At 33.7% G+C, this 23,050-nt stretch overlaps 10 protein-coding genes and 1 non-coding gene across 11 annotated transcripts; 5 read left to right on the top strand and 6 right to left on the bottom strand.

Annotated features, from left to right (window-relative positions):
• Window positions 1-340: 340 nt before the first annotated feature.
• On the top strand, window positions 341-3,973 carry ITC1 (Itc1p; the record flags this gene model as incomplete). The annotated part of the gene is made up of 1 exon (XM_041550209.1): window positions 341-3,973. The coding sequence occupies one exon, from the start codon at window positions 341-343 to the stop codon at window positions 3,971-3,973; it is 3,633 nt and encodes a 1,210-aa protein (XP_041406143.1).
• A 693-nt stretch (window positions 3,974-4,666) lies between these two features.
• On the top strand, window positions 4,667-6,019 carry CEG1 (mRNA guanylyltransferase; the record flags this gene model as incomplete). The annotated part of the gene is made up of 1 exon (XM_041550208.1): window positions 4,667-6,019. One exon carries the CDS (start codon window positions 4,667-4,669, stop codon window positions 6,017-6,019), a length of 1,353 nt encoding a protein of 450 aa, XP_041406142.1.
• Window positions 6,020-6,272: 253 nt separating this feature from the next.
• On the bottom strand, window positions 6,273-7,595 carry RSM23 (mitochondrial 37S ribosomal protein mS29; the record flags this gene model as incomplete). The annotated part of the gene is made up of 1 exon (XM_041550207.1): window positions 6,273-7,595. The coding sequence occupies one exon, from the start codon at window positions 7,593-7,595 to the stop codon at window positions 6,273-6,275; it is 1,323 nt and encodes a 440-aa protein (XP_041406141.1).
• A 387-nt stretch (window positions 7,596-7,982) lies between these two features.
• Window positions 7,983-8,756, bottom strand: KABA2_04S03036 (HAD family hydrolase; the record flags this gene model as incomplete). The annotated part of the gene is made up of 1 exon (XM_041550206.1): window positions 7,983-8,756. The coding sequence occupies one exon, from the start codon at window positions 8,754-8,756 to the stop codon at window positions 7,983-7,985; it is 774 nt and encodes a 257-aa protein (XP_041406140.1).
• A 713-nt stretch (window positions 8,757-9,469) lies between these two features.
• Window positions 9,470-10,228, bottom strand: KABA2_04S03014 (HAD family hydrolase; the record flags this gene model as incomplete). The annotated part of the gene is made up of 1 exon (XM_041550205.1): window positions 9,470-10,228. One exon carries the CDS (start codon window positions 10,226-10,228, stop codon window positions 9,470-9,472), a length of 759 nt encoding a protein of 252 aa, XP_041406139.1.
• Window positions 10,229-11,276: 1,048 nt separating this feature from the next.
• Window positions 11,277-12,998, top strand: MRH4 (ATP-dependent RNA helicase; the record flags this gene model as incomplete). The annotated part of the gene is made up of 1 exon (XM_041550204.1): window positions 11,277-12,998. One exon carries the CDS (start codon window positions 11,277-11,279, stop codon window positions 12,996-12,998), a length of 1,722 nt encoding a protein of 573 aa, XP_041406138.1.
• Window positions 12,999-13,360: 362 nt separating this feature from the next.
• Window positions 13,361-14,884, top strand: ALG2 (GDP-Man:Man(1)GlcNAc(2)-PP-dolichol alpha-1,3-mannosyltransferase; the record flags this gene model as incomplete). The annotated part of the gene is made up of 1 exon (XM_041550203.1): window positions 13,361-14,884. The coding sequence occupies one exon, from the start codon at window positions 13,361-13,363 to the stop codon at window positions 14,882-14,884; it is 1,524 nt and encodes a 507-aa protein (XP_041406137.1).
• Window positions 14,885-14,995: 111 nt separating this feature from the next.
• Window positions 14,996-16,960, bottom strand: SGF73 (deubiquitination module subunit SGF73; the record flags this gene model as incomplete). The annotated part of the gene is made up of 1 exon (XM_041550202.1): window positions 14,996-16,960. The coding sequence occupies one exon, from the start codon at window positions 16,958-16,960 to the stop codon at window positions 14,996-14,998; it is 1,965 nt and encodes a 654-aa protein (XP_041406136.1).
• Window positions 16,961-17,514: 554 nt separating this feature from the next.
• On the bottom strand, window positions 17,515-18,660 carry NPY1 (NAD(+) diphosphatase; the record flags this gene model as incomplete). The annotated part of the gene is made up of 1 exon (XM_041550201.1): window positions 17,515-18,660. One exon carries the CDS (start codon window positions 18,658-18,660, stop codon window positions 17,515-17,517), a length of 1,146 nt encoding a protein of 381 aa, XP_041406135.1.
• A 549-nt stretch (window positions 18,661-19,209) lies between these two features.
• Window positions 19,210-19,283, bottom strand: KABA2_04S02904. The gene has a single exon. It is a non-coding gene; the product is annotated as a tRNA-Val (tRNA).
• A 1,931-nt stretch (window positions 19,284-21,214) lies between these two features.
• KABA2_04S02882 (uncharacterized protein) lies at window positions 21,215-22,714 on the top strand (the record flags this gene model as incomplete). Its single annotated transcript, XM_041550200.1, has 1 exon — window positions 21,215-22,714. One exon carries the CDS (start codon window positions 21,215-21,217, stop codon window positions 22,712-22,714), a length of 1,500 nt encoding a protein of 499 aa, XP_041406134.1.
• Window positions 22,715-23,050: the final 336 nt, after the last annotated feature.

Here is a 23,050-nt window from a genome sequence, read left to right as displayed (position 1 = left end):
AACTCTTCCTCCAAGCAAAACTAAATAAAAAAAAAATAATAACCCAATAATTTTCAAATTTATAAAATTAAGTGGAAAAACAGTTTTTTTATCTATTTCAAAGTAACAAGAAAACAAGTATAATTATAAATATTACCAAAGAACTAATCATTACAAGGGCTAATAAATTATATATTATACCTAATATAGCCGCCCTGTCACCCTTAGATCACGTTTTTTTAACGTCATACCTAGGTTTTACATTGCAACAACGACAATTAAAAATTATTGATATATTTCAAAACCATTGCAGCGATAAATAAAGGAAAACATTGTACAATATTAGCATATACAAATTAACATGGTTTTATACAAGAGAAAACCAATAATTCTTCCAGATCCGCTACCTCTACCGGCTGACCTCAATGTTTATGTGTGGCATATTGATGAAACTGGAGAATGGTTTTATTCTTATGAAGAATATTTAAGAAGATTGGATTTTTATATGAGACACCATTTCACATGTGAAATTACTGGTACTTCGTGTCTAACCTTTTTCCAAGCTTTAGATAGTGAAGAAGCACAATTTAAATATGTCGAAGAAAAATTCCCATTGAAACTTAGAGAACCAGTAGCAAGATTTTTGCATTTCAACGTAATTAAAAGATTAGATTCTCTAGTGGAACAGGTGTACGGAAAGTTTAAGAATGATTACTTCCCAGGGGAAGTAGTATATTTGCGTAGGCCCAAAGATTTAAACCCAGCGGTTGGAGCTGGAGCTGCTACTGTCTCTACTATATCATCGTCATCATCGTCATCACATAATCCTACAACAAGTGGATTAGATGCTACTGGCCAACCACAATATCAAAGTCCTTACATTGTAAAAGAGAAGGCGCAATTTAACGCAACAGTAGATCCACGAACTGGCTCTGTATTGGTTCCAGGTCATTGTAAATATATGCTAATCGAGGATGATAACCATTTGTATGAAAATGGACAACGTTCGCAACCAACTCGGGAACCTACTGGAAAATCTATCATCGTAGATCAGTCTCAGATATACAGAGATAGATCATCTTTTACTAAACACCTTATTAAATGTTTCTTCAAGATTACACTTCATAAAGCGTCTTCGAAAACTGGTGCTCCTTGGTCTGTGAAACCAGAATATTTGAGTATGTATGGACTAACAATGAATTGGCCACCCGAGTTGGTTCAATATAAGGATGACGAACCTGCAATCGAAGAAATTTCTGTTTTAGAAGCTCCTGTTGACGAAACTAATGGAGATAGTAAGAAAACTAAAGGAAAAAATAAAAGAAAGAAAGACTCTGAATCTAATGAAAATGATATTGAGGATGAAACGAATGGAAAATCTAACAAGAAGAAGAAACCTAGTAATAATGATATTCCGGATGTTGAAAATGTTGCTGTGAAGACCGAACCATCTATCGAACCACCTGTTGTGCTAAATACAATTATAGATGATCTAGAAATACCTTTCAAACAAGACGAGGAACCATTTATGGCTAATTTACAGTATTACAACAACAACCTGGAAAGTGTACATTTATCAGATATCACTACAAATCCTCTCCATAATCTTCCTCATTTCGAAAGAGTCTTACAAATATACCAATTTTTGATTAGTTTTAGCGATACATTACTGTTATCAAGATTTAATTTTGATCAATTTATCACTTCTATTAAGTGTACAAATGGATATGAACTAATCGGAGAAGTCGTAGAAGTTTCTGTTCAAAAAGAAATGGATTCAAAAATTGAGTCTATCGAAAATGGTGATGGCGAGAACGGTTCTGAATCTGATCAGTCGGAGGATGGAAACAATAGTGATATGGAATCTGATCCAATAAGTGATTGGAATAGAAACTCCAAAATTCGTAAAATGATTGAAGCAAAAACATTGAATTCAAATGAACCTTTAAAATACGATATATTAAAAAATGACCCAGCATCGGATGATGTTATTGATGACGTGAATAATAACGGTTCGGCTATTCTCGTGGAGTCCTTTGTGTCGTTACTGTCATTATTTATTAATGAAAAGGGGGAATGGATTACAATTGTCTCTGAAGATTGGTATGACTTGCCCCATGAATTTCCAGAGATAATAGTCGATGAAGAAGAGAAGGCAACGATTCATGGAGTTCAGAATAATATGAAAACAGAAAATGAAGACGATACAAAAGATAGTCCAAAAGAAGGTGAACAAAAAATTAATAAAGATGAACATGAACAGGAGAGTTCTGATGATGAAATGTCTGAAGAAGAGGAACGTGTAGAAAAATGTTTGAATTTCCGTAACGTACATTGGAGTGAAAGACTGACAAAAAGACAATTCAGCAACCATTTTTGGTTGATTATTTTACTAGGTATTTTCCAAGATAGTTCAGCAGTGCCAAAATACACGAAGTTTATCAAGCTCGTCACCGAAAAATTAATTCCGGCACATATATCTGCCTCACACTTACCAAAGCAGTTATGGAGAAACTTCTGTCGCGAACTCTCCTTTTCCGAAAAAATTGAAGCGTTATGGGTATTAGTAGATATGGTCACACATTATTCTCAGGATATCAAACAAGCTGTTGATGACTCCCTAGAGCTATCTAACCAAATTAGATCTGAAAAATTTAAAATAGCTAGAGAAATTAAAAGTTTGATCTCTGAGCTATGTAAAATTAACTCTGATACAGATGTTCAACAATATAGGGATCTCCAGGCTAAAATCGATAGCCTTCAAAACGATAAGACATTTTTAGAAAAACAAATTTTAGAAACTGAACTACAAAGATTAAAGCCGCTTGGTGTAGACCGTTATGGTAATCGTTTCTTTTGGTTTGGTCTTTCAGGTGTACCAGTAAATACATATACGGAGGAAGAATTAAATGAAAACAATACTGAACTCAATTATTCCACGGGTAGATTATTCATCCAAGGACCATCAAGACAAATGGTAAAATATCTTTTAAAGATATCAGACGAAGAAATAAGTAATTGGAAATGGATAAGTGAAAAGGCTGGTAAAACTTCTGCGACAAAGGAAGTCTTCCAAGTTTATAGGCGTGAGGATGGTTCTATGTGGCATATTAGTCCTGAAAATAATGGTGTTGAAGTTGAACTTCTATCTAACAAAGGGAAATTAAATTCTTCATTTGAATTATCAAATATTCAAAAGATGATATTAGACGAAACACCTGAGTATCTTCTATTAGATGATGAAATGTGGTACTCTGTTAACAATGTTGATGATTTAGCTTCGATACTTAACAGACTCAATATTTGGGGTAGAAGGGAGCACGACCTTTTAAGACAATTTAGAAACACCACCTTGGATATCGAGAACACTATGCTTGTACGAAACAAAATTTTAAATCCACCTGAGTTCAGCAATGAAGAAAATGACTTACTTGAGGAATTAAATAAGAACGCACTAACGACCACTGAACTTCTGGTAGGTAAAGAAGGACAGAACAAAACAACTTTCGAAAACAAGGAAAAAACCAAAGAAGAAGTTGATGAAGATAGACTCGATATCGTAGAAGTAAGATTAGATGAAATTGCAGATGAGATTATGAATCTAGAAGATTCTTCAAAAACGCGAACCATATTAACTCAAATCAAATCTCTAGAAGATGAAAGGGATGAACTCTTAGAAGAGAAAGAACAAAAGAAGAACCTACAGAGACCAGGTGGACGTATCTTAGCCCGCTCTGAAAAAAGGAGAAATACAATCTCTAGAGACAACAAATTGTCCAAACAATCGGAGTTACTTACTGATCTTATAAATTACAGACATTTCAAAGCTATGGAGGATGTCATACGATGGAAGAATAATATCGCAATAAAACGTTTTGGATCAGAATTGAGAAAGTCTACTTCTAGCAAGAAAAATTACAGTATGAAGGAATTAGTACCCACGATATCTGAGAAAATGGAAAATATTTTAAAAGAATTAGATTCAATGAAATGACCTGATAGATAGTTGTCTTGTATTGATTGCATCGTTTTTCTGTAAATAGATACTATTTAATTTAATTAGAACTTTAACCACATGAGTGTACTGTAAATATTAAAGTAATGCATGTCCATATTATTGCAAACGAAGCAGTCAAAACACCAACATGTAAATGTTTGTCTTGCTAGGGAGTCATTCAATATAGTTACATATTTTAGCATATTTAAAAATATTTAGTAACTCAATTTCAGAGATCAGTCAAAAGAATTAAATCAAGAGGGTATATCTCGACAATACTATTGAATAAAAAACACATTTTACAGAATCTGATATTTCTCAAGAGCATTTTGCTCATTGAGTCAATCGATAATACGTAATTCTTCTTTCAATTGTTTGGGTTAAATATAAGTAGGTCCACGACAGTTCAAACTGTGACGCCGGATTACCAGAAAAAAAATGAAATATCGAGAGATGGAAAAATAACGAACTTGGGTCATCTAGAAATAGAAAAACAACAAATAGAGCTCTCCCAAATAATAGACCAACTTTAGTGACAGGAGCATAAAACATACATTGAAGAGTACAAAATTATTCGATTGTTTAACGTTTGATAAATCACAAATCTTAGCTTTTTCACTCATCACTATACGGAGATTCACTCATCAAACACTGCGAGATATATAACTTGCATAACGTCAAGCAATAAAAATGGAAAATAGAATTGCACCAGAAATACCAGGTATTGTTCAACCTGGTAACGTTACACAGGACCTGAAAGGAGTCGTTTGTAAACTCTTGAATTCGCCTAAACCAGTAAAGACATTTCCTGGTTCGCAGCCTGTTTCTTTTCAACATTCGGATATTCAAGATAAATTGCTTGCTCAGGATTACTATGTATGTGAAAAAACTGATGGATTACGTGTTTTGATGTTGATCATTGTCAACAATATGACAGGAGAACAGGGTTGTTTTATGATAGATAGAGAGAACAATTATTATATGGTGTCTGGCTTTAGATTCCCTAAACTACCGAGCAAGAAGAAGGAAGAATTACTCGAGACTCTACAAGATGGAACCTTATTGGATGGTGAATTAGTTATTCAAACGAACCCTGTTACAAAATTACAAGAAATGAGATATCTGATGTTTGATTGTCTTGCTATTAATGGTAGATGCTTGACATCATCACCAACCAGTTCTAGATTGGCACATTTAGGTAAAGATTTTTTTAAACCTTACTACGACTTAAGAGCATTCTATGCAGATCGTTGTTCAACTTTCCCATTTAAGTTATCAATGAAACATATGGATTTTAGCTACCAATTAACTAGGGTGGCAGACAGTTTGGAGCATCTCCCTCATATGTCGGATGGTTTGATCTTTACACCCGTGAGAACTGCGTATTCAATAGGTGGTAAGGACTCCTTACTTCTAAAATGGAAGCCAAAGCAAGAAAATACAGTAGATTTCAAATTAATTCTGGATATTCCGATGGTAGAAGATACATCCTTACCCAAAAGAGATGCTAACAGATGGTATTATAATTATGATGATAAACCTACTTTCCACCTATATGTATGGTTAGGAGGGCCAGATGTTAACACTAAATTAAGAGTTTTTGATAAACCATTTGACGGTAAAGAATTACAATTACTAGAGAAGACTTATAAAAAGTTTGCCGAATTACAAATCGATGATACTAAATGGGAGGAATTAAAGAGTATGGGACAACCAATAAATGGGAGAATTGTGGAATGTTCAAAGGATCAAGAAACTGGTGAGTGGATGATGTTGAGATTTAGAGATGATAAATTGAATGGTAATCACACGTCTGTTGTACAGAAAGTTCTAGAAAGTATAAATGACTCTGTCTCTATCGACGATTTGAACGAAATTGTTCCAGATATTAAGAATGCTTGGGATGATCGTAAGGCCAATGGTAGAACACATTCTGGATCATATGGAGCACCATCCTCTTCTACGAATCCTCAATCTGCACCAACAAATACGGCTCCACAACAACCAAAATATGTTGATGACGAGGACGATTGGTTTGATTAGACACATCTTCTCTGATGTATATGTTTTTCTCAGTATATACATTAAAATTCACAAATCTTGGAAAATTATTAAAACTCCATATTGTATTACTAGTAAATAGTAAATTTTGTTATGTGTTCTGCAGATGTTGATATTGAATCAAATATTTACATGATTTTTTAAATTATATACATCACTATGTATTTATACCAATATACGATAATGACTAATATTTGTGTTTTGAATATTTTTATTTGGTGTTAATTTTTCCACTCTATTTATGAGTAAGAACAATACTCTTCAGAAGTTCTCTAGGATTACCACTACCGCTCATAAAGTACTTCTCATCTGTCATTTGTTCCAATGTTTTAGTTTCAACATCTCTATTCAACACAATCTTAGCATCTATATAATATTGAATTAACTTTTTAGCTTCCTCTCTTGAAAGTTTAGGAACTTCAAACTCTTCAACTTTCCCTTTTTGTAAAATATCTACAAAATTTGGTTCATATATGTTTCTCTTCATATATGGATCCGCAGGAATTTTACCCAGGGCGACTGGTAATGTTCTATTCGTTTTATCGATACCTGATATTGCTAAAATAACACAACTCTTTTTATTGTTCAATTTTCGTTCGTTTGAAACTATATCCATAATGGTTTTTCCCATTTGTAATTCCATTAAGTAAATATTCTTATTATTAACATCCTTATAATCAGAAAACGCACCAGTCAACATTCTTGAAAAATTATCGACAGTAAAACAAATAGGAACTTTATCCTGAAAAAATAGTTCATTTATTAAACCTTCAAATTGTTCACCACGAATGTTTGAGTTAATAGATACATTCAGCAAGTCGAATAAAGAGTTCTTACCTTTGGAAAGGTTAATGTTATCTGTTCCCTTAAGAGTTGTTTTCACAAAATTATAATCTTTAGATAATTTGATGGAATTTAGTACATTTTCGTCATTAGCCTTAATTATCTTTCGTATTAGAGACTTTAGATACATCGGTTGTACATATGTTTTTAAATTTTTGTCAAAGAAAAAATCGTTTCTACCATTTAGAAATAGTTCTGGGTAGGATATATTTACAACGATATAATCAGACTCTACAGCACATGAATGCATTTGAGCTAATAAAGAAGTCTTACCAATCCCAGATTCACCGGTTATAATCACTCTTTGAGACCCAGTGGTTGATAGTTTTTTCCATAATTGTTCAGTTGAATTCTTTCTAATTAAAGATATTGGTTTGGTGAATAATTCATTATATTGACCTTTCTTAAAGGAGCCTAAATAACGTAATGCCTTTGTTTGTTTATCACTGAAGTGTGTTACAGAGTTTATACATGAATCCATATTAATTGGATTAAATGTTGGGATTCCTGAAACTTGTGTTGCATTACGATTCAGTTTTGAGCTATGAATGGTGTTCACCCAGTTTTTATACAAAGTAGTAGGTGTTATTCTCTTTGGAGCTGGTCTTTTACTAGTTGATGCAGCCTTTGAAAACCCTTGGGATTTCCCTTTCCCGGCTACACCAGCATTTTTCACAACTGTTTGGCATATGTTTCTTGATTGAATTCTTAACATCTGAAATAATATAATGGGTTAGTCCGCTAAGATTTATCAACAGAAGAAAAACTAATTTGGTATTGGGTCTCCCTCAGTAAATAATGTATATATTATATATTATATTGTCCCGAATTTCTATCCTCAAGTTAAGGAAGGATTAGTTTACCTGTGCAGGAAGAACGATTGGTTCATTATTGATATTTTGTTTAGTTCCCTTTCACTGTTTTTTTCTCTGCTTCTCATTCGGTTTTGAGAGCGAAATCCGCTAAAAGAAGAGAGAAATAATCTTTTCAAAATGGACGAGAGTCGAATGGTGGCCATTTTTTTAATTATCATAATAGACCTCAACGAAAAGGTCATCAGAGTTAATGTATACGTGATTACATAAGATATTTAAGTAAACTATTAATTAGTGAATAATGGGTTTCTTATCTCCAACTTGATACAACCGTCAGCGCTATTTTCTACTACGGAAACTTGTGATAAATCTTTGACAACAAAATTAGCACCAACTTCAGCTAACTTTTCAGGTGGATATGAGGACGCGATACCTATTGTTATGGCACCCATACTGTTACCTGCTTTGATTCCGACTGGAGCATCTTCGAATACCACTGAACGGCATGGGATATCGTAATTCCATGTCTTAGACAATGCTTCACGGGCCTTCATATACCCCATTGGATGTGGTTTCCCCTCGCTGACATCGTTACCAGTAACAAATACAGCAGGTTTCCCTACCTCCTTTAAGATGTTTGCAAACCAAGAGAATGCCAGATATGGGGAACCAGAAGTAACGATAGCCCATTTTCTCTTTTCTTGATCCTTATAATTGACAGTAGTATCATTTGGATTTTTATCCAAGGCTAATAACAATTCTTTAGCACCAGGTACAAGTTTCACTGTATCAAGATAGTTGTCGGCCATATCTTTTTCAAGGAGCATTGCACCTTTGTTATCGGTGTTATCATATTCGGGGAAAAATCTTTCTAGCATCTCTGCTGATTTTGAACCATGAGATACCTTAAATAATTCTTCTGGGTCGACATTATATTGTTTGCATAACTTTCTCCATGTAGATTCTGCAGCAATAGTTGTATCGACGATTGTACCATCTAAGTCGAATAAACACACGTCTGTGTCAATTGTATGATGAGATGTAGGGGTAGAGACTGTCATAGCTGAATATAATATTATTAATAACTAAAGTTTATGCTTAAAATATCAAATATATATTTTTTAATTTGTTATAATAGATGAAAAGTAGTAGTTGAAATAGAGAGGTTGTCTTGTATAAGGGATAGGGTTCTATTAGCAAATATATAATTAGTTAGTTAGTATTATAAACAGCAGAAGAAAATATAACAATATGTAGATCAAGCATCTTATATGTGTATGTATATATATATATATATATATAGAAGTAAAAACTTCCAGTTAAAGTCAAAACAGTTTATCCCTAACACATATTCAATTGTCTGTGACCGACACAGAAAGCACAAACTGGTAAAGGTCACCAAAACGTGCTTTGATTGATGTAATGATTAGAAGACAGAAGTTTGTTCAGGTCGTCGTCATGTTGCTTACCAAAGGAAATCCACAAAGGAATGACCCGTTCAGTTCAGTTCCGTGTTTTCTTATCTCCGTGCTTAATTTTCTGTGTCTCTTTTAGATCCGTCCCTCCGTCTTTCTTTCCGCCAGCGTTTATTTCTTTTTATTGCTGACTGGAAAATGTGGGGCACACACGGACCACAAGGATCCGACTTGTTCATTGCACTTTGTTGTTCTTCGATTGAACAACAGTTCGATCGATCGATCGATTGTTTGGATTATTGAATTTTGTTTGTCATTATATATATGTATATATATATTAGAGAGGGATGTTCTTTGGTTCATCCTTTGTGGGCAATTGGATCTGAAATTTTCAAAGTAATGGCACCAGTTTCAGGGTTGCTGATAACAGTGACATGGGTTAAATCCTCGACCACATAGTCCGCACCTGCTTCGATTAGCTTCTCAGGGGAGTATGAGGATGCAATACCGATTGTGGTAGCACCCATACTATTCCCTGCTTGAATCCCTACCGGTGCATCTTCAAAGACTACGGAACGACATTTGTCCTTGTTTACGTTTAATATACACGATAGTTTCTCTTTAGCCATGTTATAACCTAACGGGTTCGGTTTTCCGACATGAACATCTTCACCGGTGATGAAAACTGTGGGTTTACCAACATCTTTTAAGATTGTCTTGAACCATGAAAATGCAATGTATCTAGTACCCGAAGTAACAATAGCCCATTTCCTCTCACCTTTTAGATTATAATTGGCAGTCTGGTCTTGAGGATTACTATCCAATGCCAACAGTAATTCTTTCGCACCAGGGATTAATCTAATAGTATCCAAGTAATTGTCAGCGATATCCTTCTCTAATTCAAAGACACCTTTATTATCGGTGTTATCAACTTCCGGGAAATATATCTTTAACATCTCCTCTGTTCTTGACCCATGCGACACTTTAAAGAATTCTATTGGATTAACATTATATTTTGAGCATAATTTTTTCCATGCAGATTCTGCTGCAACTGTAGTGCTTACGATAGTACCATCTAAATCAAACAGGCAGACATCAGTATCGACAGTATATGACATAATTCTTGTTTTTTGTACTTGTTCTTGTTTATTGTAAAAAAATCTGATTTCCTTTTATGTTTGAAGTGGTATATCTATAGAACAGTTGCAATTCCTATTGCATGTATATAATATATATTTATATATAATAATCTTTTGATTATTGGATCGATCGTAGTAGTTCTCTCGTCTGCCCTGCAATCAATGAACTAAATTCAATCTTTCCATTATTGATCACTGTCTTATAAATAAAGGTAGACAACTTGTGTTCTCTCCCCTTCCTAAACCCCCACACTTCTCTCTCAGGAAACTAACAACATACTTCGATTCCTAAATGTGAATCTGCTCACCATTGGTAACAACAGAACGCACCCCACCAATGTCAAGGACAGAGAGGAAGTAGCAAAATGAATCCACGTAATCTGTGACCCTTTGCACCTGTCAGATTTGAATAATTTGTCAAGAAAAGAAAAGATAGATAAGTCTGTTGTTTACTTCATCATTCTCTAAAAAATATCGCAGGGGAAGGAAAGCACCCAATTATATTCCGATTCAAGGTCGTGGGACGGTATTAAGAGCGGAGATAAAGCCCAGTTCTTAACCTAAGTAAAAATATACATATTCATTCAGGTTTACACTCAAACCTTTTGATTGGATTGAGAGGGCATAATAACGACCTTGGTCTCTCATGTAAGATCGTGGAGTTGATAGTGTTTCCTGTTAATTGTAGTCAGTTGGACTGCAGGGTTATCATTCATTAGCTCTGTGATCGTTCGATACGAGCTGTGGAATCAGTGATCAAGAAAAAGAAGAAGAAGAGGTCTTGCTTCTTTTGTTTTATTGACATCTTTAACTGCAATTGTAAAGTATCAATGGGATAAAGGGCTTCAATAAAGTGTGTTTAACTTTATAAAATGAAGTAGAATGATTAAGCACATCGATTTTGCATCAGTACCTCCTCTGTTATTCTGAAAGTTATTTTAACCTTCAAATAATTTAAGAAATAGGGCATCATTATTATTTGCTTTTAAGAAATCTTGGTAAAAAAATACCATATAATATTTACAAGATGCTAACTAAGTATATGCAATGTGGCATATCACTTACTACTAATGTACTTGTTCGATCTATATTTGTTCAGGTAGGTATTACTACAAGGACGTATGCCACAGGTCCAAAGACAGGAGCAAGAGGTGCAGTGTCTAGAAATCAACTGAATTTGTCAAGTAGTATGAAAAATAAAAAACCAAGTTATGACAAAACAAAACAAAAACTAAAGAAACATTCTGATCAGAGAACAAATTCAACAATAAAACCATTTCATTATGGTGAATTTGGAGGTCTTAAGGTTAATAAAACTGTCGATAAGAAACTCGATTTAGCTACTGCATTAGTGAATAAAATATCAAGTTTTGATGAATTAAAATTATTGCCTCAAGTTAGAGAGGCAATAAGAGTTATTGTTGCGAAAGATACTACAGTCTCTGATGTTAAGCAAGAGGGTATATTACCATCGCCAATTCAAATTCTAACAGTTAAACGGATGTCCAAATCATTGATGGACCCGAAATTGCAAACACATGCCATTGCTGCAGACACTGGCTCAGGGAAAACTGTTGCATATTTATTACCAATTGTTGACTATATGATGAGAGAACAGTTGGAGACACCCGAATTATGGGATGAAATTCACAATAAAACTTCTATTAGATCCATTATATTGGTACCTACCCATGAATTAGTCGATCAGGTATATAACACAATACAAAAGACTGAAGACACACTAGGGTTACATACATATAAATGGGACATTTATACCAAATACCCTGATCTTATTGAAGCAATCAAGAATCGTATTGATATACTTGTAACAACCCCATCCAAATTGCTCACATTGTTCAATATTAAAATGATAAGTAACCCTGAACGTCTTTTGTATAATGTTAAAAATTTAGTAATTGATGAGGCTGATACACTTATGGATCCATCGTGGGTTAATGATACTCATTCAGTAATACGGAGAATGAAGAATTTAAATCATTTAATATTTTGTTCAGCAACTATACCAAATGAATTTAATAAAACAATTACAAGATTATTTCCATCATATGTATCTATCACAACTGCAAGGCTTCATAAATTACCAAGAAAACTTGAGTTTAAGATCATTGATTCTAGTTTAAATCCATTTAAGGGCTCAAAGATGAAGGCGTTGGCACAAATCCTTTATGCTGTAAATAAAGATAATTCAGAAGAAGGTTATCAAAAGAGGTGTGTAGTGTTTGTTAATGAAAAGGATGATGTTACAAAAATTGTTGAGAATATGTGTACTAAATACGGTCTAAATGTTATGGGTCTGACTGGTAATAATAAAGTTGAAGAACGTCTTGAAACCATTAAGTTGTTTACCTCTCCTCCCAGGTTGATGTCTGATGTAAATAAGGAAGAGAATACTACTAAACAAGATCATAAGGAAGATGCTACTAAATCCATTACTATACCAGGTTCAAATATTACCATCAGCCAAACTAAGGACAACAAAGTTCACAAGAATAATAAATCCATAATCCTTGTCACTACTGATTTAATGGCTAGAGGTCTGAATTTTCAGGGTTTAAGAAATGTTATTCTATATGATGTTCCAAAAACCTCTATAGATTTAGTTCATCGTGCTGGTAGAACGGCAAGAATGAGACAAGGTGGAAGATTATTCATGATTACGGATAAAAAGACCAAATCATGGGCCAAGGCGCTACCGAAGATCGTTAAAAATAATTTGGCATTGACATAATCGTACTTATACTTATACTTATATAACTATATCATTTTCTAGGTCTATACCTACCCATACTGTAAATATATGAAGCATTTTAATAATTTAACTTCCGTCTTCTTGCACTTTACTTCACAGTAATTTAATGTCAACAATTTTCAACTTTCTTTATGTTTGCTATTTAGCAATAAATAAATAAATGTTGGCTACTGGTGGTCCGCGTCTGTTATGTTAAGTGAAAAATAACCGTAATAATAAATGATTACACAGGAATTTCACCAACACTTAAACAATCATTCCTTAAGTATAATAGCTGCATGGTTCAGTTACATATCAATTAGTTTGATTTAATACCCTAACACCCATAATAGTAGGTACTAATGACTGATCAGAAAGTTAATACGCCTATTAAGGTAGCATTTATCCATCCAGATCTAGGTATTGGTGGTGCAGAGAGATTGGTTGTAGATGCAGCACTGGGCTTACAAGAAAAAGGTTATGAGGTGAAAATGTTCACCTCCCACTGTGACAAAGATCATTGTTTCGAAGAAATTAAGAATGGTACACTAGAGGTTGAAGTGTTTGGAGATAACCTTCCAACTAATTTCAATAAAAAGTTTTTTATAGTTTTTGCGACTCTAAGGCAGTTATTTTTAACTTGGAAATTATACACTACAGGCCAATTAAACAATTACGATTTATACATTGTTGATCAACTCTCGACATGTCTTCCATTTTTACATCTATTCTCCAATGCAAAATTACTTTTCTATTGCCATTTCCCTGATAAATTTTTAAGTTATAGAACTTCTTTGTTAAAAACATTGTACAGAATCCCATTCGATTTGACCGAACAGTTTGCTTTGAGCTGTGCTGATAAGATTGTCGTTAATTCCAAATTCACAAGGTCTATGTATCATAAAGCGTTTAGCTTGTTAAGAAATGAGCCAGATGTTATTTATCCATGTGTGGACCTAGAGCCCATAAAAATTGAAGATGTTGATAAAAATTTGTTTGATCAAATGTTCAATGATGGAGATAAATATTATTTGAGTATAAATAGATATGAAGGGAAGAAAAATGTTAAACTAGCTTTAAGGGCCTTTGCATTATCTAGTGCTGCATCGGATGATAAACTCAAGTTGGTGATTTGTGGTGGGTATGATCCAAGAATAAGTGAAAATGTAGCAAACTTGCAAACTTTAGAGAAAGAAGCCAAGGAATTGAAGTTACCATATTCAACTATAGCATATGCTACTTATAGGAAAGACTTTGATTCATTTAACATTGATGCAAAGGATAAGAAAGTCATTTTTCTGACCTCCATATCTACGTCATTAAAAGAGTTATTACTAAGTAAGACAGAAATGTTAATGTATACTCCAACAAACGAACATTTTGGTATTGTTCCTCTGGAAGCTATGAAGTATGGTAAACCTGTATTGGCTACAAATACGGGTGGTCCGTTGGAAACTATTATTTCCTATATTCCAAATAAAAATGAGCAAGAGACTACTGGTTGGTTAAGAGCCCCAATCCCGGGATCATGGGCTAATGTAATTGATGAAATGAGAACTCTTCCTGATATTGATTTTGCCAGTAATGGTGAGAAGAGAGTGAAATCTAAGTTCACTCGTGATGTTATGACATGGACTTTCGACGAAAATATTGATAAAATAATTTGGACAAAAAAGACAAAGTTATTCTGGGAAAATATCCTATTTTCACTATTGCGTTTAATGTTTCATCTCATAATTGTGAAGGTATATCCTGAGGCTTCTCTGCCATTTTTATTTCTAGCAGCTATATCTTTCCTTTATTTCAAAGATTTTATTGGCACATTATATTGGTCATTCATTTTCATTTTGACTTCTGATTTATTAACCAACTATTTAAATAAATGATTATTTATAATAAATCCTTAATGGTTACAATTACATAAAAAATTAAATATATTAAAAATACTTCAATTTTATATTACATATATGCAATAAAGTATACAATCATAGACCCATTCAATTAACTCTACCCCCATTATTATTTACTTGATTACCAAGTCCAATATTAACTCTACCACTATTGGGGCTCTCAGCCTGAGAATTCTGTTTATTGGACAAGCCGTCGTCATGTTCTGGGCTACCATTATTTATCGAAGCGGGCGATCCACCATTACTTGTGTTTTGCATCAATTTTGAAGCGTTTGCAAGGTGGAAAGCTGCAGCCTCAAATTTCTGTTGTTGAAGTTGTTGTTGACGCAATTTTTGTTGCTGGAGTTGAATCTCCTGAGGTGTCAGTCCTTTCTCTTGTGAAATATTATCTGTAGGTAATTTATTTGTAACAGGGTTTGGGGCAGGGTTCGGTAGTTTATTTGAATTTGTTGAAACTGGAAATTGTTGGTTAGGATTTTGTCCTTGAGCCTGTTGTTGTTTTGCCAACATTTGTGCCTGTAGCATACGATGTTGTTGTAATTTTTGTATTTGTTGTGGGGTGAGATTAGAAGTTCCTGATACTGGGTTAACAGGTTGAGGGATACGGATACGAAATTTATAATCAGTAGTTCTATCAATGTCTAAACAACCGACACGAGAATGGATGGCGCCATAACCAGGGGAGGTAAATCCAGGTTTTACCGAAAATGCGGAAGCAAACATTTCCCTCATTCGGATATACTTGGTCCTGACCCTAGTTGAAGATAATACTGAAGTCTCTAATGGCAATGGAAATGACCTTGAAACACCATTTAAGACTTGTGTTGTCTCCTCCTCTGGAGTTAGGGTAGGAATGGAATTATTTATAGATTTTGATGCATTTGACTTCCCATTAGAAGAAGATTTTGTCCTAGTAGCATTTGTACTTTTTTCTTTATTACGTGTTTGTTTCTGTATTTGTCTCTGTTTCTGTTGAAGCAATTTCTTCTGTTCTTTTTGTTCTTTTAGTTGTGCTTTCTGTATCTTTTGTAGCTCTTGTTGTTTGGCACGTTTTTCTGCTGCTGCACCAATCTTCGTTTGATGCTCTCTATGGTAATTTGCCAGTAATTCATCAAATGTCTTTGTTCTACCCTCCACTGATCTTTTAGCGCCCATGGAGTGCGATTTACAGGTGAGCGATCTAGCACAATATCCACCTTCTGGTAAACCAACACCACATTGTTTATCAAAGTCTATTAGATGTTTGTCAGTTGGATTCCTTTGTTTGATATTTCTTTGTTTCCTCTTCTTATTGTGATTCTTGGCTTTCTTTGTATAAGATTGTGACTCACCTGGTGTAGGTGGAGGTCTCTTTTTACCTGAAGATGAACTTCTCATCGAAGAATTTATATCGTCGTCGTCATCATCATCTTCTTCGTCATCGTCGTCGTCATCGTCATCATCATCATCATCGTCTTCGTCATCGTCTTCGTCGTCATCGTCTTCGTCGTCTTCGTCGTCTTCGTCATCATCATCATCGTCGTCGTTGTCATCGTCACCCCTTCTATTGCTATTCTTTGCAGATCCTACCTTATTTGTGTCATTATAATTATAATTTGATTGTATTATACTGTTTTTTGTAGAATTTTGAGAGCTCCCAATACTATTACTACTACCCACGGAGAACCCATTCGTAGATGTAGAATGGTTCTCTTTATCGGTGCCGGGTAGTGTCTTCGATGCACTATCCCTATCGACTAGTGTACTTGCGCTACTACTAGATGTCCCACCGTCAGTAGATCCAGGACAATGGTTCTGTATGTGATCCATTATTGAGTTTAACAAAATAGGTTTCCCACAATTCTTACAAATTCTATAACCTGCAAAAGCATTCTCCATTGGTATAATATTTGTATTAGGATTGAAGTGTTGTTTTAATAGATCATTATTGATACTTGGATATTGAATTTTATTGGTTTTTGCTGTCTTTAGAAGACTCTTCCAGTTCTTGTTGTCATTATCTGAGTTACTGAGGACTGCTATATCACTCTTTAAGCCAGTGACTCTTGACATTCTATTGCAACAGATGCGTAACTATTATGTTCAGTCGATAAAAATTATAAGTTATAATCACTCCACTCTATTAAAAAAAAAGTTATTTGTTATTAATAGTAATACTGTGATTGACAGTATTTTCTTCGAACAGTTCGGTTAGTATATGTCGTGCCGATACAATGCTTATTATCGGGTAATATAGCCTAAGATGCTAGAAAATGTACAATAACAAATAAGGTTCCAAATTTTGCGAATATTATTTGCTTTACAGATACTTTTAGTGTCGCTTTGGTTCTAGTAAGTCTTTCCTTTCGAATCTACAATTTGTCTATGTTCCTTAGTCGTGTTTTGGTTTAAATCTAATTGTAAGATGATATTTCGCATTTGAGAACCATTCTGATTGTTTATTTTTTTTACCTACCGAAATTTTATTTTGGTTAACTAAAAGGGCGATTTTATTACCTTTTTTAAGCCCATCGCCAGTATTCATAAAAGAGATGATATATGGCACATTTCATAATAATTAAAATATATATTGTTAATTTTTATATATTTTTATAATTCGCAAGGCGTTAATTGTGTTGCTTGTAATATTGTTGAGCTACATATTCAAACATGTTATGAGCGACAGCTTGGCTACCTGGCAAATAATAATTCTTGACAAAAGGGACAAAAAATCCACCTTTATGAGCTTTCAGAGCAATGGCAAGATCGGATATTTCAAACCATTGAGCGTCCAGTAATTCAGGATCATGGTTTAGATTTACTTTTTCGTTGGAACCATTGAACTTTACTTTCGCGACACATCCCATCATTAAATTTACAGGGTATGGCCATGGTTGAGATGCAATAATTTCGACATCAGTAGATTCACAATCGATACCAGTTTCTTCCCATATTTCTCTGACACAAGCATTTTCGACAGTTTCACCAGGTTCCATGAATCCAGCAACATGGGAGTAAAAAGGGTGTTTGTCATCAATCTTACGTTTTGAACGAACAAGGCAAATCTTTTCGTATGATTCATCAACAATTGCAACAATTGCAATTGGATCAGTACGTGGGAAACAAAAGTTGTTGACACGTGCATCTCTTACATGACATTTGATCAACATATCGCTATTACCACATTTCACTTTTGTACCTGCTTCAACAGGATATGTAAAATGACCACAACCAGTACAGAATCGAGTATTTCTTAACCAATCAATATACATTTTCGCATGAGAAAATAATGAAGCATGGAATTTTGTCATTAGACAACTATCTATAAATTCCAGCTTAGTGCCTTCATTGCGAAATAGGGTCTCTAGATCACTTGGAGGCTCATCGAAATCAATTGCATAATATGGAATACCCCTGTAAGTAATATCGTTACGTCCATATGTAAGAACATGGTCATTAGAAACCTTATCATCTTGCTTCAAGCCTAGGAATGAGAGAGAGATATGAGTCTTCGATAATCTCGATTCTGGTTTATTCAGAACAGTACTGTAATTATCGATAATCTTTTGAAATGTTGGTGTAGCACTACTGTACGATACCATCAGTAACGAATGCGAGCCAGGATTACCATCATTACGACAAAGAGCGTTTCCTTTTATAAATGGCACATACACAGAATGTTCGCATGCTAGTGTTCGTCTGATAAACTCTTCTTCTGTTCTAAGAAAAGAGACTCTATTTAAATCATTTTCACCAAAATATGTAGTAACCATAGTTATACTGTTATGCTGCCACTATAATTTCTGAGTTTAACGAAGATCAATTGTGAGGTTGGACGTCACTATTGAAGCATTAATTACCACCACTATATATAATGCCTTTTCTTGTGAACGTTATTTGCTCGATGAGATATCTTAGTCAGCGCTGAGCGTGGAAAAAAGTCAAAGAAAACGAAATACAAAAAGAAGTAAGACGACAAATATCGATTATCATTTCAATGTTAAATGAGGTATCTAAAATATGTTGAGACGAGTAAATTACAAGCTTTTAATACATTTCTAATAAATGGAAATAATTTTGTTAGGGATATAAAGAAGAATATGAGATGGCGGTGGTTATTTTAGAGCAAAGAAATGTCTTGAATGTTTATTAATAATTTTAATTTTAAAATTCTCAAAAAATCATATTTGTAGATCACTTGACTCTTCAATTTTTTATTATGTAGACAGAGAAATAGTAAAATATAAAACTGTAATTAAGAGGGTACAAATCATATATGAGACATCTTGGAGTTTTATTAAGAAAGAATTCAAAAAAATAATTGATTTCGCCCAGGATCGAACTGGGGACGTTCTGCGTGTTAAGCAGATGCCATAACCAACTAGACCACGAAACCATAAATTATTGAAAAAAAAACTCAACATTTAACTAACTCAAGTAGTTTAATAATTGACGTTGCTACGAAGTATATATCAGATTTCTTGCTGCATTTAACATGTTTCTTAAACAAACTGTTAGAAATTAATAGTAGTATACACCACACATAATTTCAATAGGTAAAGATGTTGAATATGTTAAATATATAGCGGCAGCACTAAAAAGGCTAACATTAGCTTTAACCTATCTGAAGGTGAAGGTAGCTAATATAAGTAGAATTTAGAGTGTGCTGCACTGTCGTATATATAATAACACATGATATATACTGCATAATTTAGTATTCGTTACCCCTACATTGGGTTTATTGGAGCTATATAGTCCAACGTTACTATGCACAAAAGATGAGCAGTTTAACAACAGCACCTCTGTTTAACAAAAGAAATACCTTTAAGCACAGTTATAGATAAGAGTCAACAATAGATAAGAATCTACAATATAAAAGTCAACCATTAATAAAAATCAAACTGAACAGAGATGAAAGGTGTGATTGAGGATATAAAAACCTTTAAAGAAAATGATATAAAAGTGTCAGAAATTAAGAGTAATATGCACAACACTTAATTTCAATTGGTAAAGAACTATCTTTAAGCACAGTTATTATGAAGTGTGTTAAAAAATGAAACAAAATATGTGGCAACATGAAACAAAGTTAATCGCATTATGAAACAAAACATAATTCGAACCTCAATTGAGATTAGAATAAAACATATATAAAGACAAAGAATTCTGAACTTACATTCGAAGTTAGATTCTATTCGTTCTATAAATTATATATAATATAAAGAGACTGATCGATTATCATATTAAAATTTTTCCGAATGAAAATATACGAAACTTGAAGAGGCTAATGGACGGAAAAACTCTATCTCAGATTTTTTGCAAATATTTAAATAATAATACAGACTACTACAACTATGAAAGCAGTTAAAGAGTAATCCTTTCGTCTTTAGTTTGTACTTGACTATCATAACCCCTAGAGTAAGTTGTATAATATACTAACTGATTATTGGGCTTTTCTTATATATTTACAGACGACTCTAAGACATTTAATTACCAGAAGATAAAATCCACATCTAATACAATCAGGATCTGGGAAATAAATAGTTGTTAATAGCATACAATGCATATGGATACTATATATATTCGATATCGGTAATCTATATTGTGTTGAAAGTGTAAAATTCAAATATTGTCATAATTTTTAAAATTTATCTCGTAAACAAGATCTTTATTTTTCAGCTGACGTTAGAGAGCCCGAAATCAGCCAAATATTTTCTTGGAGCCCTTCCTTCTCAATTACAGGGACTCAATCAACGTTAAGTCAAGCACCCACCATAGCAATGGTCCCAAATAATATATAGACAGAAAACTGTGCGAATGATGTATTTATAGAAATCACTCTGTCTACATATATAAAATATATATAAATAAATTGAGCTGAAAAGAAGAAAAGAGACGGAAAAAGGAAAAATTTTCAGATAGAAAGAAAAAAAGAAACGTCGACGCTGCGGCCATTTCTTTGCGCAGCGACAGACCTCCGCCAAGTTTTTGTGATCTGCGACTGAGAGAGGGAAGCATTACCTGCCAGACAGAGGTGATGGTCATTTTCATCAGCCATCAGCTGTCTTTGATCAATTATTGTTAACCATCGAATCACCTTTTTTTTGTTTAGTTTATTTTGATTTAAAGATAGCATACTGAATTGTCCTCTAGTGAACCATAAAAAGATAGTACGCTCATTCATTCTGCATATTTGTTTCGGTTTTGTCTTTATAGAAGTTCTTGATTTTATGATAATCATTTCATAAACGAGAATAACTATACGTGCGACAGATTTAAATTACATTTGCATACTGCATTTATAATTAAGATAGTGAAACAACACCAGTCATGGATTTAAGAGTAGGAAGGAAATTCAGAATAGGTAGAAAGATCGGAAGTGGATCCTTTGGTGATATTTATCACGGTACCAACCTTATCAGTGGTGAAGAGGTTGCTGTCAAACTAGAGTCTATCCGTTCAAGACATCCACAATTAGATTACGAATCCCGTGTTTACAAATATCTTAGTGGTGGTGTTGGGATTCCATTCATTAGATGGTTTGGCCGTGAAGGTGAGTACAATGCTTTAGTGATCGATTTACTTGGACCATCATTAGAGGACCTTTTCAATTACTGTCATAGACAATTTTCTTATAAGACAGTGATCATGTTAGCACTACAAATGATATGCCGAATCCAATATATGCATGGTAGATCTTTCATCCATCGTGATATTAAGCCTGATAATTTTTTAATGGGAACTGGAAGACGTGGTAGCACTGTACATGCTATTGATTTTGGGTTATCTAAAAAATACAGAGATTTCAACACACATCGTCATATTCCATACAGAGAAAACAAATCATTGACAGGTACAGCTCGTTATGCAAGTTTGAACACCCATTTAGGGATAGAACAAAGCAGAAGAGACGATTTGGAATCTCTAGGTTACATGTTGATCTACTTTTGTAAGAGTTCTCTTCCATGGCAAGGTTTGAAGGCTACTACAAAGAAACAGAAATATGATAGGATTTTGGAAAAGAAACTATGCATTAGTATCGATACATTATGTCAAGGTCTACCAATTGAATTCGCTCAATATATGAGTTATTGCAGAAACTTGGTATTTGATGAAAAACCAGATTATTTATATTTGGCAAGATTATTCAAGGATCTAAGTATTAAGTTAGATTATCATAATGATCATTTGTTTGATTGGACTATGTTACGTTACACCAAGGCGATGTTTGAAAAACAAAAAGATTTGTTGAAGGACTCTGGAGCTGGCGTAGACGTTTCTGGTATCGATAAAGATGGCTCTGGTCCGAATTCAAAGAGTTTCAAAACAGAACAATTCAATAAAATTAAAACTTTGGCAATGAAAAAATTTGCAGCTCATTTCCATTATTATGTTAGTGACGATATACATAATCCAACAGTAGAAGACATTAAAAAACAATCTGTGGAGAATAGTTTAGCAATGGTTAACATGCCTCCAGATTTATTGAAAGCTATAGATAACGGAATGGAGCATTTGAAGAATAAACAAAAGGCGCCAGAACAAGACACTGTAGAGCAACCACTTTTGCAAACACAACAACAAGAACAATTAGCATTTACCACACCTATGCCACAGGCAAACAATCATCAATTTACAAAGGGCAAGTCATACTACCCACAACAACAATATCAGCAACCTCTTCAGGCAAACCCTGTGACGGTTACTGCTACCGTTATGGGAAATCATTCAGGTAATGACAACATCCGCACTAGTAGTAATAATATTAATAACAGTAATAATAACCAATCACAATCTAAACCATCAGGTTCGCATAACATATGGTTATAACAAAATAAAAAGTTGTGCTATATTTTCTCTTTTTCCCTCCATTTATCTACTTTCTATCCTTCAAAATATAAATATTATATAAATACATAACCAAGGTTTAAAGTATAACAGCATAAATATAACGATATTTAAGCATCAGTCATGTAAAGAATAAATATATCAGTTGATTGAAAAAAGATTATTTACAGAATGTGGTCTACTAATTAATATATATACTATAGCGTGAATTATTATTATTATTATTTGTTCTTTTGTTATCTTGTTAAATTTTAATTCAAATATGCTATTATCAGATGTTATGGAATAAGAAAGAAAGAAAAGTGAAAGTTATTCTAT

This window comes from Maudiozyma barnettii, assembly GCF_903064755.1.
Source record: "Maudiozyma barnettii strain CLIB 1767 genome assembly, contig: KABA2_04, whole genome shotgun sequence".
In the NCBI taxonomy this organism is placed as follows: Eukaryota; Fungi; Ascomycota; class Saccharomycetes; order Saccharomycetales; family Saccharomycetaceae; genus Maudiozyma; species Maudiozyma barnettii.
This window is presented reverse-complemented; position numbering and strand designations above follow the sequence as displayed.